The sequence below is a fragment of the Crocuta crocuta genome, unplaced genomic scaffold, assembly GCF_008692635.1.
Source record: "Crocuta crocuta isolate KB4526 unplaced genomic scaffold, BGI_CrCroc_1.0 scaffold333, whole genome shotgun sequence".
NCBI classification, from domain to species: domain Eukaryota; kingdom Metazoa; phylum Chordata; class Mammalia; order Carnivora; family Hyaenidae; genus Crocuta; species Crocuta crocuta.
In genome coordinates this window covers 3185063-3203785 of record NW_027532856.1, presented here as the reverse complement: position 1 = coordinate 3203785, position 18723 = coordinate 3185063, and the positions used below count along the sequence as shown (strand labels likewise).

General features: G+C 36.7%; 1 protein-coding gene across 1 annotated transcript in view; it reads left to right on the top strand.

Moving 5' to 3' along the window:
• Window positions 1–18723, top strand: part of RPS6KB1 (ribosomal protein S6 kinase B1) — a 38566-nt gene that overhangs the window by 17885 nt on the left and 1958 nt on the right. Inside the window, exons 5-14 of the mRNA XM_077745629.1 lie at window positions 4024–4171; window positions 6557–6614; window positions 8048–8148; window positions 9954–10044; window positions 10229–10319; window positions 10800–10907; window positions 11198–11260; window positions 11444–11521; window positions 15680–15787; window positions 18555–18667. Coding sequence (XP_077601755.1) covers window positions 4024–4171; window positions 6557–6614; window positions 8048–8148; window positions 9954–10044; window positions 10229–10319; window positions 10800–10907; window positions 11198–11260; window positions 11444–11521; window positions 15680–15787; window positions 18555–18667 — 959 coding nt within the window. The remainder of the gene's footprint in view (window positions 1–4023; window positions 4172–6556; window positions 6615–8047; window positions 8149–9953; window positions 10045–10228; window positions 10320–10799; window positions 10908–11197; window positions 11261–11443; window positions 11522–15679; window positions 15788–18554; window positions 18668–18723) is intronic.

Here is an 18723-nt window from a genome sequence, read left to right as displayed (position 1 = left end):
TTCATCTTTAATTTAGCTCTCTGTTGTATTGAAGCTATTGAACACACCATTTTGAAACTGTTTCCTTGACTTCTGTGATTCTACTTTATTAATTTTTCATCTTATCTCTTAGTCTTTTGCTTTCAGACTTTCTCAGAATTTCTTACTTAAAAAATTCAAACTGGGATGCCTGAGTGGCTCAGTTGGTTAAGCATCCGACTCTTGGTTTTGGCTCAGGTCATGATCTCACGGTTCATGAGTTCGAGCCTCTGTCAGTACGGAGCCTGTTTGCGGGATTCTCCCTCTCTGCCTCCACCCCACCCCTCATGTCTCTCTTGCTATCAAAATAAATAAATTAAAAAAAAAAACCCTCAAACCTCCTGAGGTTTAAAAACTAATGTATCTTTAAAATTTTTCAAACTTTCCAAAGAGTTGCAAGAATAGTACAGTGAACAGCAATTAAGTTTGCCATGTTCTCTTTGTCTACCCCTACTTTCTTCATCCCTTCCATGTATATGTATATTTATGTAAATTCAAAATTTTTATTTTTTTGCTGTAAATTTGAAAGTTAATTCTAGCTATCATGGTGTTTCACTCTTTCTTTAATCTCTATTTTTTAAGTATTTATTTTGAGAGTGAGAGAGAGTGGGGGAGGGGCAGAGAGAATCCCAGCCAGGCTTCATGCTGTCAGCCCGATGTGGGACTCTATCTCATGAACTGTGGGACCTGAGCCAGAATTAAGAGTCAGACGCTTAACTGGCTAAGCCACCCAGGAGCTTCTATATCTCTTAAAAAATAAGGGCATTTTCATATGTAAGAGCTTGGGTCAGTTGTTTTGCACAGTATCCCTTAATTTGGATATATTTCATTGTTTACTTATGAAAACATGTACATTTTAAATTTAGGTTAAGTACTTTTTGCAGGAGTATTATGTCCTTGGTGCATGGGCTCAGGAAGTACTATATGTTCTATCCTGTTTTTGGTAAAATTGAGTTTGATCACTTGGTTAAGGTAGTGTCTGACAGACTTTCCATAGTGCAGGTACCCTTTTCCCTTTGAAATTATTATTTATTAAAAAAAAATTTTTAATGTTTATTTACTTTTGAAAGCAAAGAGAGACAGAGCACAGTAGGGGAAGGGCAGAGAGAAAGGGAGACACAGAATCCAAAGCAGGCTCCAGGCTCTAAACTGTCAGTACTGAGCCTGACACAGGGCTTGAACCCATGAACCATAAAATCATGACCTGAGCTGAAGTCGGACACTAAACTGACTGAGCCACCCAGGCACCCCTAAATTAATAAGCATCTATGGTGTACTATTGAGGGATATGAATAGTCTATGCTAATAATTTTTTTAAAGTAATCCCTGTGCCCAACATGGGACTCGAACTCATGACCAGGAGTTGCATGCTCCACTGACCGAGCCAGCCAGGCACACCTATCCTAATAATCTTTTACCCAGTAGTTTTATCATCCTTTGTTTCTTACCCAAATCAGATATTACTAGTGTGATTATAGAATGGAGACTTTTCTATTTTTATCATTTTGTTTCTGTATTAGTTGTCATTCTTCTATAAAAAAGTTTTTCATACTTTTTTAAATTTAATTTTAAGAGTCAATATATACTTTTTGTTTTTAGTGTGTTATCCATTTCATTATTCATTTTGGTTCTCAAATTGTCTCAAATTTTGCTAGAGAGCTCTCTATTAAGATGGCTTTTATGTTCTTTAGATGTATTTTGTCAGTTTTTTAGTACTTCCTGGTATAATAGAGTGCTCCAGATTTACCTTGCACTTTCCCTGACCCTGGCTTAGAACGATCTTTTTCTCTAAGGAACTCTGGTTTCTTTTGGTGGAGAAACCAATATCTGGGTGTCAGCTATGCTCCTTACAACTAAGGTGTCATTGTTTCTGGCTCTTTCAGTGGATACAGCAAAGAAGTTTTGTTTTGTTTTGTTTTGTTTTTAAATCATGGCTTCAAATTGATATCCCTAATTCCAGTCCAGTTCCATAGGGCTTTTCTTCTCTCAATCCATATTTGCATTTCTGTTTTTCCACAGTGAGAAGCCTGGTAGCAACATCAATAAATTTACTCATTTGCTCAGTTGTTCAATACATGCTTATAGTTTGAGAAATATAATGCCGATACTACCAGCGGTTACAAACCTGCTAAGTGTGGTTTAAGATTTCTTTACAATTTTTGTTATGCTTACATACGTCATTAAGATTGCAGTGTAAGGTTATTTAAATATCATTTTTCTCCTGTAGTAAAATTGTCAGTATAATATTTAGTTATATTTTTGTATTTCTGTTGTGTTCAATTTTATTTTCCTCCCCCAACCTTGTTGATTTAATTTTACTTTTGGAATGTATTAAGCATTAACATGGTTCAGAATTCAAAAACCTCCATTTTATAATCACAGAAAAAAAAATGAATGCTAAACATTTGAGATTTTATCAGAAGATATACTGAGAAGTCTGATATCCTTTCTTACCTTTCTACTTGTCATTAGCATTTGGTTTATCTTAGTTGTGTTAATTATTAAAGATACAAGGAGATACATATATATTCTTACATCCCCTTTCATACGCAAAAGGTAACATACTGTGATACTGCCATGCTATATATGCTCTTTTGCACCTTGTTTTTTCTTTTTTTCTTATTAAAAAAATTTGTTTTTAATGTTTTATTTATTTCGGAGAGAGCATGAGCAGGGGAGGGTCAGAGTGAGAGGGAGATACAGAATCTGAAACAGGCTCCAGGCTCTGAGCTGGCTGTCAGCACAGAGCCCGATGCGGGGCTTGAACCCACAAACTGTGAGATCATGACCTGAGCTGAAGTTGGATGCTTAACCAACTGAGCCACCCAGCCACCCCTGCACTTTGCTTTCATAGAGATATTCCCCATTCTTTTACACATTGGGTAGTCAGTATTCTGTGCATGGGCATTTAGGTTGTTTCCAACTTTCCACTTTGCAACTGATAACCTGTGTATATGCTTTTTCATGTTACATATACCAGAACTTAGTCCTATAATTTAGACAGACTTAACATGTCTAAAACAATACATCATTTTTCCCAAAACTTTTTTCTTGACTTCTATTCCCTGTTATTGAATGATAACCATTATCTATCCTATGACTTATGCAGAAACCATATCATTATTTCTTTTCATACCTAGTCAGCAAGTGCTGATGATGCATCTTTATCTTTTTTCCACCAACTTTATTTTCTTAGTTACAGTAAGACTCTACCTAAGGTCTTACTTTGCTTAGTTTACTGTACTTGTCTCCTAATTGGTCTTATTTCTTCCCTAAAACTCCACACTGCTACTAAAACTGTCTTAAAGCTAAGGGTTATTCATCTCCCTAAACTTAATATTTCTCTTGTGCCTCTAAGATTCAAATACTTTTGCCTGGATGCCTAGGTCTTATATTTCCTGGTCTCCACCTACATCTCCAGCCTAATCTCTAGCCACTTCTTACCGTACTGAACTACTTCTGTTAGACATGTCCTGTCAAGCCTCTTTTGCACCGGAAATGTCTTTTTTTATGCTCTACATTTCATTTTAATTATTTTTCATGATACACCTTAGGTATTGCCACCTCCAGAAACACTTCTTGCCAGGTCAGGTGCAGTTCTCCGTTCTTCTGTAGTATCTTGTGCTTACCTACATTGACTTCTCTCTCTTCCCTGGGACTCCAGACACCTGTAGGCTGGAGACTTCTATTAGTTCTGCTTTCTTATTCCAGAGCCTAGAGTATAGTAGACATTCAACAGTTAGTGAATATATGAATAAACTTGATCTGTTTGCATTTTTTTAAAAAGTATCTTTAGGTTTTCATTTACATGTTCACCACAAAGAGTCTAGACAGTGCAGATGTTTATGAGAAGTGAATGGCTTCCATTATTCCTATCTCTGTCTTTAGTGGGAACTATGATTAATAGTTTAATATTGGCAAGAAAAGCACAAAATAGATTTTCCAGATACTATAGAATAAAAATGTCTACTGTTATGTTCTTATAGATCATCTCTTTTCCTTTAGGCAATGATAGTAAGAAATGCTAAAGATACAGCTCATACAAAAGCAGAACGGAATATTCTGGAGGAAGTAAAGCATCCCTTCATTGTGGATTTAATTTATGCCTTTCAGACCGGTGGAAAACTCTACCTCATCCTTGAGTATCTCAGCGGTCAGTACACTCAGTTTGGTGTAATTATTTGCATTTGCTCCAGAAACTGGGTCAAAATTATTTTCCAGTGGAAAAATGCTTTTCCCCAATGTGATTAAATATTCTTAAAATTGACAAGTACATTGACATAGGAATTCAGATGTGACTGAATGTTTCTTTTTGCAGAAAAATATGAAGGAAACTTTAAAGGTTAAATTTTTTTTCCCATCTGTAAAATTTTATCTTTTTTTTTTAAATGGTTTTATTTAATTCTGAGAGAGAGAGAGACAGCGTGAGCAGGGGAGGGTCAGAGAGAGAGGGAGATACAGAATCTAAAACAGGCTCCAGGCTCTGATCTAGCTGTCAGCACAGAGCCCGACGCGGGGCTCAAACCCATGAACCATGAGATCATGACCTGAGCCAAAGTTGGATTCTTAACCGACAGAGCCACCCAGACGCCCCTGTAAAATTTTGTTTTAATTCTTATCCCTTTAATTCTTATCCCAATTACATAAAATAAAAACACCTAATTGATAGAGAGCCATCACATTGACTACGCTTGGGTGAGAAACTATAATTTACATGAATCATCAAAGCATTTTTTCTAAATTGAAGTGGAAAACTTATTGAGAGTATTGTTTAAGATACTGAATATTTTTGGAATTGCATCTCTAAAGAGAAGAAGTTTTTGGTTTAATGTAGCTTTTTTGATAGACTATGCAGTTTACATTGGAAAACATCCAGTTTCTAGGGTTTATCGCCTCCTAGAAACTTGTTGCTTCCTTATCATTTCTAGGTCACAAGTATCTATTTCCTGCAAACACATGTGAGTTTTCTGAATACCAAATTTCACAATAGTCTGTAACATGGAACAGAAAGCTGCAGAATTTAGTTAACTTTTATGTGACAGTTGCCATTTTTTTCATTTTTTGGTAACTTTATTTTGACATAATTTCAGATTTACACAGAAGAGTTGCAGAAATAGTACAAAGACTTCTCACACTCTTCACCTCGATTCCCCAAGTGTTATCATTTTACCAGTTTTGTTTCATCCTTCTTCTCTCCCTCTTTATGTGTATGTATATGCATGTGTGCGTGTGTGTGTATATATATATGTATGTGTGTATGTGTATATACATCTCTACACATGTATATGCATCTATACACACACACACGTATGTGTATATACATTTTTTTTCTGGACTGCTCAAGAGAGTTGCAGACATGATTTTCCATTGCCTCTAAATACTTCAGTGTATATTTTCTGAAATCAATGACAGTATCTTACTTAACTCTGTTAAAAGGTTCAAAAATAGGAAATTAACATTGATATAGTAATATCTCTCAGTTTCCTTTAATCTGGAACAGTTCTTCATTCTTTCTTTGTCTTTCTTGACCTTAGCATTTTTGAAGAGTATAGGACAGTAATTTTGTAGAACACATCAATTTGGGCTTATCTGATGTTTCCTCAAGATTAGATTCAGGTCATGCATTTTTGGGAGGACCATCGAAGTGACACTGTCCTTCTCTGTTAGATCAGGAGGTACATGATATTTATATCTTTGTCCCATTACTGTTGATGTTAACTTTCATCACGTATAAGGTGATGTCTGCCAGTTTTTTCCCCTGGTGAAGTTTTCCCTTTGTGATGAATAAGTATCTTGAGATACTTCTGGATTATTTAAATATCTCGTCTCTCATCAAACTTTTACATACAGTTTTAGCATTCATTGATTCTTGCTTGAAACACTTAACTGTGATGATTGCCAACTGATTTTTCTTATTCCATCATGCCTCATTCATTTATTATTTAGCATTTTACTGTAATGAAGAACTTTCCCTTCTCTCCCTTTTAAGAAATTTATTGATCTCTTCATTGATTTACATCATTGCGGACCTATGGATTCTAAGATTACTCAGTGGGATATAATTCTTTATTATCGTTACTTATTTTAATATTCAGAATAGTGCCATGCTTTTAACAAAGCTGCTGCCAGGTTTCTTTAGATTAAGAGTTCCAAAAATATGGAATAAGGGCATTTGTTAATTTTAATTTGTAAAGGTGGCTCAATTATATACTAACATTTTTCTGCTTAGGGTAAGCTGTTAGAGAAACTTTAACCAAGAGTTTTATAACCTCAGGTCTGGAATCTATAACTGTCTTGAAGTTTTTATATGTAAAACCTGGAATTCCAAAACCTACATATTTTACATAAGAATAAGAACTCTGCTAAAAATAGAATCCTGAAGACTTAGTTTTAAATCTATAGTTTTTAGGATTTTTTTTTATTTTTAAGGAGCTGATGTCTTTAAATTATGGTTAAAAGGGAAGCCCAGCCCTCTTGTTAGAAATGGGTTGGAAATGAAGATTGTTTTATTTCTAATGTCTTTTCCTTTTCTTTACAGGAGGAGAATTATTTATGCAGTTAGAAAGAGAAGGAATATTTATGGAAGACACAGCCTGGTAAGTGAAATTTTTGTGGTTGCATGGATTCAGGTAATGATTCACATAATTAAAAGCAAAGCCCTATTCCCACTGTGGGCAGCCAAATGATTCAATAAATTGTTCTGGAGCCAGTCAGTCACACAGGACTTCAAGGGGGAGAAGCATCTATGGGACGGGGCAGCTTTTGGAGGTCACATCATTCCTTTGCCCCCAGGCCTTGGGTGGAACGCTCTTCACGCCAGTTCCTAACAGAACCATTCTCACTGGGGCTTTCTTTCCTTGAATTGGTAAGCTGCCTGCCTTGGCTGTGGGTGAGTGTGGTTTTCCGGTGAAACTTTATGTGTGGAACAATGGAAAGTATCAGAAATCATCTCCTCTTTTTTTTTAGACTTTCCAGTTCCCAAGGTGCAGTCTTAGGGAGGTGATAAACCGGCACACATCATCTGTGGATTGATTCTATGGCCAGGATGGGATCTACCCTTATATTTCTTAAGATGGCATCTGCTTCAAATTAAAAATATACACATCCTTTTGTGAGAGGACAGTATTGGGTAACAATAAATCAGTTTATCCTACACATTAATTGAATAGAAAACACGTAAATGTTTTTTCTACCTTAATTACCAAACTGCATTCCATTGTTTAATTTCAGGCCTTTTCTAACACAGAAGCTGCATTTAAGAGCCTTAGGGATGAAGTGCCCTTTTTTGGAGGAGGCTCTCTGAGCCATGTTGGAGGCTGTGTTTGTGGTCCTGCTGGCTGTGAAACTGCCTCAGTCCTCTAGGACACACCCTCTCCATCCTGGAGTAATCTGCAGGATTGCAACATTGTTATGCAGCCAGTATTGCAGTGCCTTGTGCTTTTCGAATCCAGACAGGGTTGACTCAGCCCTTTATTCTTTTGAGGTAGATAAATTTGAGTGTCACACAGTTTATAGTTGTGGGCTGGCTGGCAAGAGGGAGGGCAGATACTGTGGGCATGAACTGTATATAAATAGCAGCTGTTTTAAGGGATGAGTGGGCTTCTAAGGGTCAGGTTATTTATAAGGTATCTTTTGAAACTAAGATTTGATCTCTGAGAATAACAAAGTTCCTATGTCCTGTGGGATTTTTAAATTGGGGGTGGGTGGGAGAAAATTGCTTTGATGTGAATGACTATTGGCCCAATTCCTACAACAGAACAAAACCAGTGACAGTTTGGCATATTCTGGACTTCTTTGCAATTTAGCAGTATGTTTTAATGATGAAATTAAACATTTTATAGTTTCACTAAATAAGTGAAACATAAATGTCATCATGCCTTTTGGCAGCCTCCTATGCCATCTCTTTCCCCCATCCCCACTAATTTGGTCTTTGGTGCATGTCTATTTCTTTCAAGGAATTTTGCTCCATACATAAACTGCTTTGAGTATATTACTCTTTTTAATTTTATAAAATCACTTTTGTTTCCAGCTTTTACTTGGCAGAAATCTCCATGGCTTTGGGGCATTTACATCAAAAGGGGATCATCTACAGAGACCTGAAGCCGGAGAATATCATGCTTAATCACCAAGGTGGAGATATACTGTAAACAATTCTATAGTAAATAATCATCTTAAAATCCTCCCACACAGGTCATGGTCATTTTTCAAAGCCCCATAGTCATGTATCTATTATAATACATTCCTCCCTCAGAATTTATGGCATCATAATACTTGCTGAGAATTAGGTATTTAGGTATTTGTGATTGATGAGATTAAAGGGAGTTAAGGATAATTGGCCACTCAACTCTTTCAGTTTAATCCTTGCTCTTTATAGCTTGTAATTCTTTTGAAATCTTTCCATATCATGTGGTAAGCCAAAAGCCAAACTCTAATTTTGGCTTGTTCCTTAAATTGGAAGGTAAATTGTAACTCTATAAGTTGAGTTTTCCTTAAGGATAAAAATACATAAATATTAGAAGCAATACTATTTATGATAAATTTTCATAATGCTGTAAAAAAAGAAAGGGTTAGAATTGAACAAAGATATTTGCTATAGCCTGGGAAAGAAAATGTTTACTGTAGGCATCAGTTTATTCTTGCTGCTTGTAACAACAAACATAAAAACCAGAAAAGCTAATATTCTCTGCAGCAGTAGGTAGAGCAGACTGAGTCTTGATTACAACTGCATGCTGCTACAGACAGTTTGATTTATGCAAAAGTAATATGGGCTGTGTAGAATTTGCAGTTCAGTCAGCCAACGAGGCTGTTGGGGTGCCTGGTAACAACGGCTGATCCCCTGAGGTGTACAAAATGATACCTGAGGTAGTTAAGAGTTTCAGATTCTTGGACGGGAGATCGTGTGTGGACAACTGATGCTAGTATAAATCCGTTTCAAATTGTGATTTTTTTTTTTCTTCCTTCTTTCTCTCTCCCTCTCTTTCTCTCTCTCTCTCTCTCTCTTTTTTTTTTTTTTTTTTTTTAGGAGAAATGCTGTACTTAACCAAGTATATCATGGGAATCTATGTATTTCCCTCCCTCCCACTTCTACTCCCATCCCCCCAAACCTGGATTCTGATTCTGAAGACAAAGGATAGAATAGGGAAGTGACTAGTTAACTTCTTTGATCCATAAACTTGAGTGTGTCAGGTGGTTCTGTGAAAATAATGTTCATATTTCTTCTGTATCAGAGTAAAGTACACATTTACATTTGAATCAGTAGGCCATTGCCTTTTCTCTTCTCTGAAACCGGGTCCCTGGGGTTGTGAACCACGAGATCTCTAATAACAGTTCAGTAAAGCTAAACTTGAACTGAAATGTTCTTTGTGTAAGGTAGTCAGTTTTTTACTTTCTGGGTAAGAGATGAAGGTCCCATGCCATGTAGCAATTTCATTTCTTTTTCTGAACTGGCAGTATTGGCAGAATAAGCTAACTTGTTACAGTGACTTTCTGAGACCATTTAAAAAACTCTCCACACAGTTCACTGTGGTAAAAGTTATATATTTGAAGTACAGTGTTAACACCTCTGTTTGAAAGGTACAGCATCTTTATTAGTAGGGTTTGTATACTTAAGCCAGACTTTGAGGAATTTTTCCTAGTGCCTACTTTCTCAGGATGGTAGAGGATTCTAGGTATAGGTAAAGCTGGAGCCTTGGACAAGCTGTTTTAGTTTCTTCTCTTTTTTTCCTTTGCTAGGTCGATTATATCTTTGGCAAAAGATGACTGCGCTAGCCTCCTAGGGAGTTATCATCTCATTTTATGGATGACACCTTGCTAGTTCTTTGTATCTTCAAAAAAATATTTAAATGGAAGCATAGATTATTGTTTTGTATGATGCATTCAAACACTGCACATACTTAGAATTCTCACGATAATCATACTATGATCTTTCATTGTAGGTCATGTGAAACTAACAGACTTTGGACTATGCAAAGAATCTATTCATGATGGAACAGTCACACACACATTTTGTGGAACAATAGAATACATGTGAGCTGCATGTTGAAAGAAATATAACTGGTTTGGGGGTAATAGCTAACTTTTACCTGGCTTACGTAATAGTGTGCTATGTTTTTTATAGCACCAATTGGTTCCATGTATTGTTTTTAAAATTCTAAATCAGATGATATGCAAATGGGTGAATATTTTAGGCGCATTATTTTTCTCATTGTAGGGCCCCTGAAATCTTGATGAGAAGTGGCCACAATCGTGCTGTGGATTGGTGGAGTTTGGGAGCATTAATGTATGACATGCTGACTGGAGCAGTAGGTGCACAGTTAAAAGCTGCATGTATTCTGGTCTGTGCTGAGTAGTTATAAATCATTATAGCAAGAGACCTTTTGTGTGCTTTCTAAAAGTGTTACTGATGGAGTTCTTTAAAAAAAAAAAAATCATGCTAATAGTGCTTCATTAGTAGTACTTTAGCCCCCTCTACTTTTCAAAACATTTTTGTTCAAATGATCTGTCATGGCAGTCCTGTGAAATAGGTGTAATAGGTACTGCCCTAGAGAAAGCAAAGCATATAATCACATGGCTCACCTATTACCACACAGAGTTAATAGTGGAAACCCAGTTTCTTCTGGGATGTTGCTGTTTCTTCTGTCCTATTGCTTAAAAACTACAGATCTTTAGCAGTCAGCCCAAATCACAGCATATATTTCTGATATCTATGCATAACTAATTCAGGAAATTGATAATTTTACTTTTTTTATATGCTGATTTTTCTCACTCTCTTCTACTCCTAGCCCCCATTCACTGGGGAGAATAGGAAGAAAACAATTGACAAAATCCTCAAATGTAAACTCAATTTGCCTCCCTACCTCACACAAGAAGCCAGAGATCTGCTTAAAAAGGTAGGGCACCAAACATTAAGCCTCAACTACTGGGATTTAAATAGATATAATTGAATATACATTTTGAATAAAGAATCATACACATATATTGAAAAAGAAAGCCTACAAGTTTTGCAGGTAAAGTACAAATTTGTTTAAAGATTTTCTTTCTTTTTATTCATAAACAGTATTTAGTAGTTATTAATAAACCATATTTTCTCAAAATAGTTTAGCAATATAGACAAGAAAATTTTATAAATAAAAATAATCAATTTGACTAAGGTTCATCAATTTTTTCCCCCTCCCTAAAGCTGCTGAAAAGAAATGCTGCTTCTCGTCTTGGAGCTGGTCCTGGGGATGCTGGAGAAGTTCAAGTAGGGATTGACCTGTTTGGCGGTTTGAGGGGAAGATAGTGCTAATTTTACGTATTTGTGAAGCTTGTATGTAGTTGTTTAAAGTACAGCTTATTTTGTGATTGGTAACTTCAAATAGGCAGTTACTTTGTCAATCCAGTGAGGTCTGTTCCCCTTGACTTTTCTTTCCGCTCTTTTTTCTAGGCTCATCCATTCTTCAGGCATATTAACTGGGAAGAACTGCTGGCTCGGAAGGTGGAGCCCCCCTTTAAACCTCTGTTGGTGCGTACTCATGAAAGAATATAATTTGAAGGACCTCGTGCTTTTTTAGAAAAAGAAAATCTCAGAGCATTCAGAAACATTTTATTTATATTAACAATTCAGTAATCTTTGGCTTATCTTCTCTTCAGACTCTTTATACTATTCAGTCTTTTCAAGGACCTACTACCAGCAGCAATTGATGACTATATTAACTTTTTCTTAATGTTTCTTTTTGAGAGAGAGAAAGAAAGTGTAAGCAGGGGAAGGGCAGAGATACAGGAAGACAGAATCCAAAGCAGGCTCCACACTGTCAATGTAAAGCCCGATGTGGTGCTCAAACCCACAAACTGTGAGGTCATGACCTGAGGCAAAGTTGGCCACTAAACCAACTGAGCCACCTAGGTGCTCCTATATTAACTATTTTTAAGTTGGTTGTTAAAGACAATTAAAGAAGTAGTTGGAACTTTTTTGCTTTGTTTTGTTTTGTCTTGCTTAGTTCAACCCTATTTTATTTTTGTGGGGTAATTTTTTCTTCTTGAAAAATTTTTTAATGTTTTATTTATTTACTTATAAATGTTTATTTTGAGAGAGAGAAAGAATGTGAGCAGGGGAGGGGCAGAGAGAGAGGGCCAAGCAGGATCTGTGCTGTCAGCGCAGAGTACAGTGCAGGACTTGATCCCACAAACCAGGAGATCATGACTTGAGCCAAAATCAAGAGTCAGATGCTTAACCGACTGAGCCACCCAGGTGCCACAAAAGTTTTATTTATTTAAGTAATCTCTGCATCCCATACGGGGCTTGACCTTACAACCCTGAGCTCCAAGAGTCTCATGCTCTTCGACTGAGCGAGCCAGGTGCCCCTATTTTATCTTTTATTTCTAATTGAAGTTTGGTTGACATATAATATTATATAAGTTTCAGGTATACAGCATAGTGATATAACGTTTTTATGATATATACATAACAAAACAGTCATCAAGGTAAATGTGGTTACCTTCTGACTCAACCTTATTTTGAATTGAATTTTCTGGAAATTTTTTCTTCAGAATACAGCATGTGTGTGTATTAACTTGCTAGGGTTGTGCTATGACAAAGTACCACAAACTAGGTGGCTTAAAGCAGAAGTTTATTGTATTATAGCTCTGGAGATTTAGATGGCCAAGATTAAAATGTTGACAGGCTTGGTTTCTTCTGAAGGCTGTGAGAAACTTCTTTTTCACTCTGTGCCACTCTTAGAGCCTTTGGTGGTTTGCTAATAAAACAGTCTTTGGCAGTCCTTGGCTTGTAGGCACATCACCCGATCTCTGCCTTTATGTTTGCATTCTCCTTTTATGCAGATCTGTGTCCAGATTTTCCCTTTTTATTTCATACCGAATTAGGATCTTCCCTGTTCCAAATGATCTTATCTTAACTGATTACATCTTCATTGACTCTCATTCCAAACAAGGGTTCCATTCGAGGTACTGGGGTTTCGAACTTCAACATATGAGTGTTGAGGGGGACACAACTCAAGCCATTACAATATGTTTATGAGTAAATGAGTTAGTGTGTTCTTGTCTTTCTCTCACCTCAGAATGTGTGATAGTTTATTTTCTATTTCTTGAGATGAAGGTGGAGGAAGAGGAGGATAATGATGATGATGATAATTTGGTCCTGGAGTATAGAGTGACTTGCTTTAAAATTTTCGCATATAGTTGTAAGGAGGATAATTAACCCTCATGTACCAATTGTCCAGTCTGTCAGGTCATTTTAACTGTATGCTGTCAGCTTTTTAGTTGTGATGATAATTTCCCCAGTTTCTTTTGTTTTCTTTTGCCCCCTGTTTGTTTCAGTGATGATTCAATCATGGTCTATATACAGTTTGGTTATTTTGTCTCTTAATTCTCTCTTCATCTGTAGATAATACCACCCTCTGAATTCCTCTCCTGAGGATTTACTGAAGAAACTGGGCCATTTGTCCTGTAGGGTTCCTCACATTTTGATTTTGCTGATTTTAACCCCATAGTGTCATTGACCGTATTCATCTGTTCTCTGTATCTCCAAAGCCTAGTAGTTGGATTTAGATACTTAATCTGATTCAGATTAAACTTTCAATGTTGTATATTTTGGTCAGGAGGCATAATATGTATTTGTTGGTTTGTTGTTGTTGTTTTTTTCTTTTTTTGGAATGTCAGTGGTCATTGATCATTGCCTACATCAGTGATTCTCAGCTAAGGTCAATTTGGCAAGGTTTGGAGACAAGTGATCACAACTTGAGGAGATACTACTGGAATGCAGTGGATAGAGGCCAGAGATGCTCCTAAACTTCCTATGTTTCACAGGATAGGCCCCTACAGCAAGAGTTACCAACCCCAAAATGTCAGTAGTGCTGAGATTGAGAAACTCTGGCCTACTTTCAAGATTTCATTAAGGATTTGCAAAATTATCTTATTTTAATATTATTATTGATTCTTCATTACTGAATTTATCCATAAAGAGAAACTCTTACATTTCCTACAGGAAAGGCAAGATAAATGTTTGTTTCTTTCCCAGTTTTCAAAATAATAAATTAGTTCCTTAACATCTTCCCAAATTGATCAATGAGTTGTATAATTTTTTAAAAAGTATAATTATGAACTCATGCCTTTTAATATATTTGTATTTCAGTTCATAGCAGTAATCTTTAGTGATGCTCACCTTTTACTATCTTTGGACACTGGATGCTTCTTCATATTGGTTCCTTAGCTCATTCGACATGACCACAAAGTCTGTTGTACCAGAGAGAAGGAATTAAGGAAACATGTAGTTAGACTTAGGCGACGTTTTTCACAAGAAAATGTACTCATAGAGTGTTGTTATTGCTCCCTGAGAAGTCTACAGGGATGAAATAAGCTATGGGAAGAAACTTTAGAACATTTTACAAATGTGTTTTGTGTTAAATTTCTGCTTTAGTAGTTTCTTAGGTTTATTATAAACCTGCAGTGGCCAACTGAGCAAAATTATATGTAACAAGGAATTTAGCCAGTGGACTAGGCACACTGAAGCTTTGTAAGTGGGGAAGATTGACATTCAGATTTTTTTGGAGGGGGTGGAAATGTGAGAGAGTGCATGTGGGAGGAGCAGAGGAAGAGGGAAGGAGAATCCCAAGCATGTTCCATGCCCAACGCAGAGCCCAAAGTGAGGTTCCATCCCTCAACTGTGAGGTTATGACCTGAGCCAAAATCCAGAATCACATGCTTGGGGGTGCCTGGGTGGCTCAGTTGGTTAAGCGTCCAACTTCATCTCGGGTCATAATCTCACAGTTCATGAGTTCGAGCCCTGTGTTGGACTCTCTGCTATTGGCATGAAGCCCACTTCAGATCCTCTGTCCCTTTCTCTCTCTCCACGTCTCTCTCTCTCAGAAATAAATAAACACTTAAAGAACAAACATGCTTGGGGTGCCTGGGTAGCTCAGTTAGTTAAGTGTCCGACGTTTGATTTCAGCTCAGGTCATGATCTCATGCGAGCTGCATGATGCACACTGTCAGTGTGGAGCCTTGGAGCTCTCTCTCTCTCTCTCTCTCTCTCGCTCTCTCTCGCTCTCTCTCGCTCTCTCCCCCTCTCCCTCTCCCTCTCTCCCCCCCTCCCCCTCTCCCTCTCTGTCTCAAAATAAATAAGTAAACTTAAAAAAAAGAGTTGGACACAACTGACTGAGCCACCCAGATGACCTGACATTCAGACTTTTTTTTTTTTTTTTTAATATTTTTATGTATTTCTAGGAGAGAGAGACCGTGAGCAGGGGAGGGTCAGAGAGAGAAGGAGTCACAGACTGAAATAGGCTCCAGGCTCTGAGCTGGCAGTCAGCACAGAGCCCGACGCGGGGCCCGAACCCACGAACTGCGAGATCATGACCTAAGCGAAAGTCGGACGCTTAACTGACTAAGCCACCCAGGCGCCCCTCAGACTTTTAATAAGAATGATAAGGGTGTTCTATAATCTATTTTAATATATATCTAAAATTTGAAGATGTAATTTGACCGTTGATACTTTCCACCTGTATTTATTCTTTAGTCTGTGCCTGCTGAGAGTACACTGATATTTTATTACAGTCAAATCCTGTGAAAAGAGTTCTATTTAGAATCTTCTGTAATGCAAGTGATGCATTTGATTGATATATGTAATATAGACATCATTTTCTAATCATTTTGTTTTTTCATAAAGCAATCTGAGGAGGATGTGAGTCAGTTTGATTCAAAGTTTACACGTCAGACACCTGTTGACAGCCCAGATGACTCAACTCTCAGTGAAAGTGCCAACCAAGTCTTTCTGGTAAGTGAGAGAATTTCATATTGCCATTAGAAATTTAAGTATTAGGATGGGCCCTTTTCAATAAGAAAATTCCATTTTCTTGCTTTGCAGTTCATGTAGATAACCTGAGATGTATTTTTTATTAAGTTTTCTAACTTGCTAAGTTAAAAAACCAATTCTCATAATCCAGTATTCCATTTTAGCAATTAGAGTAGGACTGTATGATTCTTCAGAGTATACATGAGCCAGACTTAAAATAATGTTTGGCTTAGCAAATCTCAATTGAAAGTCACACAGTTATAACAGTAGGAGAAGAAGAGCTCACTGTAACTATTCTATTCCTGAAATAGTACAAAGTTTTGGTACTTTCAGTGTAACTTTGTAGAGGATTTTTAACCTGTTATAGTGAATAGTTGACATTAAATGAAATCGTAAAGAAATTGATCATCATTGTAGAAGTATCTATTGTTTTATACCTTGCTTAGGTAGAGAAAAGTTTTTAGATGTTTAGATTGTTTTTAAGATCTTTTAGATTTTGATCAGAAACCTCATTTTGTATCATTTTTTGGGTTACTTATCATTATCCTTTGTCATTTCTTTTTGGATTACATCTAGGGAGAATGGAGTATGGAAAAAGTAAGCACTTGGAAGGGTTTTTGTTTTTTTTTTTTCCCCTATTTATGAGTTCACTATGTTTATCACCAAGTTCATTCTCAATTTTTTTTTAGTACTCTTCACAGTGTAATACACAGTAGTGTTGTATCTTTGGGGTGGAGAGTAAGTTCTGAAGTTAGCATGGAATGCAAAAATTGTATATGGTCAAAATTACTCTTAAATCACCATAGTACAGTATGGCTTTGAGTAACTAGCATTGAATAGTAATATTATTATTGTATGATTGTATGGTGATATAAGAATAGAGTGGATGTGCAAAATATAGTTTTACAGTATTTTTAATTATATAAGGGATGAAATATAAATGCATGTTGTTAACTTTATATCTACATGATGCAAAGTCGTTGTATACTCCTTGGTAAAATATCTTGTGTTCAGTTAGTGAAGTAGACGGGATTCATTTTATTTTTCTTGTTAAAACTTTTTTTTATAACATTTATTTTTGAGAGACAGAGACAAAACAGGAGTAGGGGAGGAGCAGATAGAGAGGGAGACACAGAATCCAAAGCAGGCTCCAAGCTCTCAATTGTCAGCACAGAGCCTGATGCGAGGCTCAAACTTGTGCACCATAAGATCATGACCTGAGCCACTCAAGGGCCCAGACGTGATTCTTTAAATTCTGGCATAGTTTTCTTTTTTCTCTTTTGTGGAATTTTGTTTTCTGCTGATGTGCAGTTTATACCTTTGATATAACATAGAGATCTTTTCCTTATTGGGCATTCCAGAGTTTCAACTAGTTTGACATTTCCCCCCCATAAAAAACAGTCTAGAAATGTCTTATCTCAGTACAAAGAAATCCAAAGTTGTGGTGGCAAAAGTTACATAACTAGGCTCTCATTGCCAGTTAAAGTATTGTTGAACTTTTCATAATTACTTAAATCGCCCAACTAGTGAACACAAGAATAATTCATTTGTTAGGTTGTAGCCAGATTTCTGTACATAAAGTTTATCTTTTTAGAAATTAATAAAAAACAGTCACATCCAATTTACATGGGGAATGTGGTTATAGCAACTTCTGTTCAATAATTATTTAAATTTCTCTCACAGAATTAAAGGAAATTCAAAGATGATCAAGGTACAGCCTGGTCCTCTTGGTAGTTATGGCTTTAGTTCACTAGATAGACTGTGTGGGGAAATGGCTTCTGAAGTCCATACCTGTCACAAAGTATATGCACTACAGGGGCGCCTGGGTGGCTCAGTCAGTTAAGCATCCGGCTTCAGCTCAGGTTATGATCTCACGGTTTGTGGGTTCGAGCCCCACATCGGGCTCTGTGCTGACGGCTCAGAGCCTGTTTCAGATTCTGTGTCTGCCCCTCCCTACTCATTCTCTGTCTCTTAAAACTGAATAAATGCTAAAAAAAAAATAAAAATAAAAAATAAAAAAAGTATATGCACTACAGAATTGTACCTCACTCTTTAGGACTTCCCCCAGAGCTTTGTTGCGTCGTTTTACTATAATTCGTATGCCTATTTATAGGTGACTGGAAGAGTAAATAGAAGGGAAGGTAGATAGGTGGAGGACTGATTGATGACGAGTTAAACATTGACAGCAAGAGGAAATGACAACTGGTGCCCTAATAGCAAGGTCTAAGAAAGAACTAAAGCTAGCAAAACTGCATAATTGCCTATAATATATAATTGAGGGGTTTTTAATCATGAAAATACCAAATCTATCCAGTCATTGGTTTAAAACCAGAATGATCACACAGGCCAAGTTAAAGAATTCTATGTTTACTTTGGCCTAATAATGAGAAACTAGGGGGTGATAATCTTAGTTGCTCATGTGCATGTGGCTAGAAACACTAGAATTTTCTTTGCATATATCGTATTTAATATCTTAATGTAGAGCCTACAATTTCCTGTTTTGTTCTACTCCTTTCAGTAGAGTGGAATATTGCTGGCATATGGGGCTCAATAAAATTCTGCTTTCTTGAGGTCTATGCCTCAAGAAATGGTTGGAAAGAAGCTAACAGGTATGAAATGAGGCTGGGGAGATGGGCATATACAGAGCGGTGATTTTAGGTGTTGTGTTGGTGTGTCAGAGACTGAAACCACATTTTCTTGATTTATATGACCAAATGCCATTCTGCAGTCTACTTTTTTTGTCTTTCAGGGTTTTACATATGTTGCTCCATCTGTACTTGAAAGTGTGAAAGAAAAATTTTCCTTTGAACCAAAAATCCGATCACCTCGAAGATTTATTGGCAGCCCACGAACACCTGTCAGGTATTCAGACTTTGTTCTCACTGTCTTTCTGTCCTTTTTTTTTTTTTTTTTTTTTT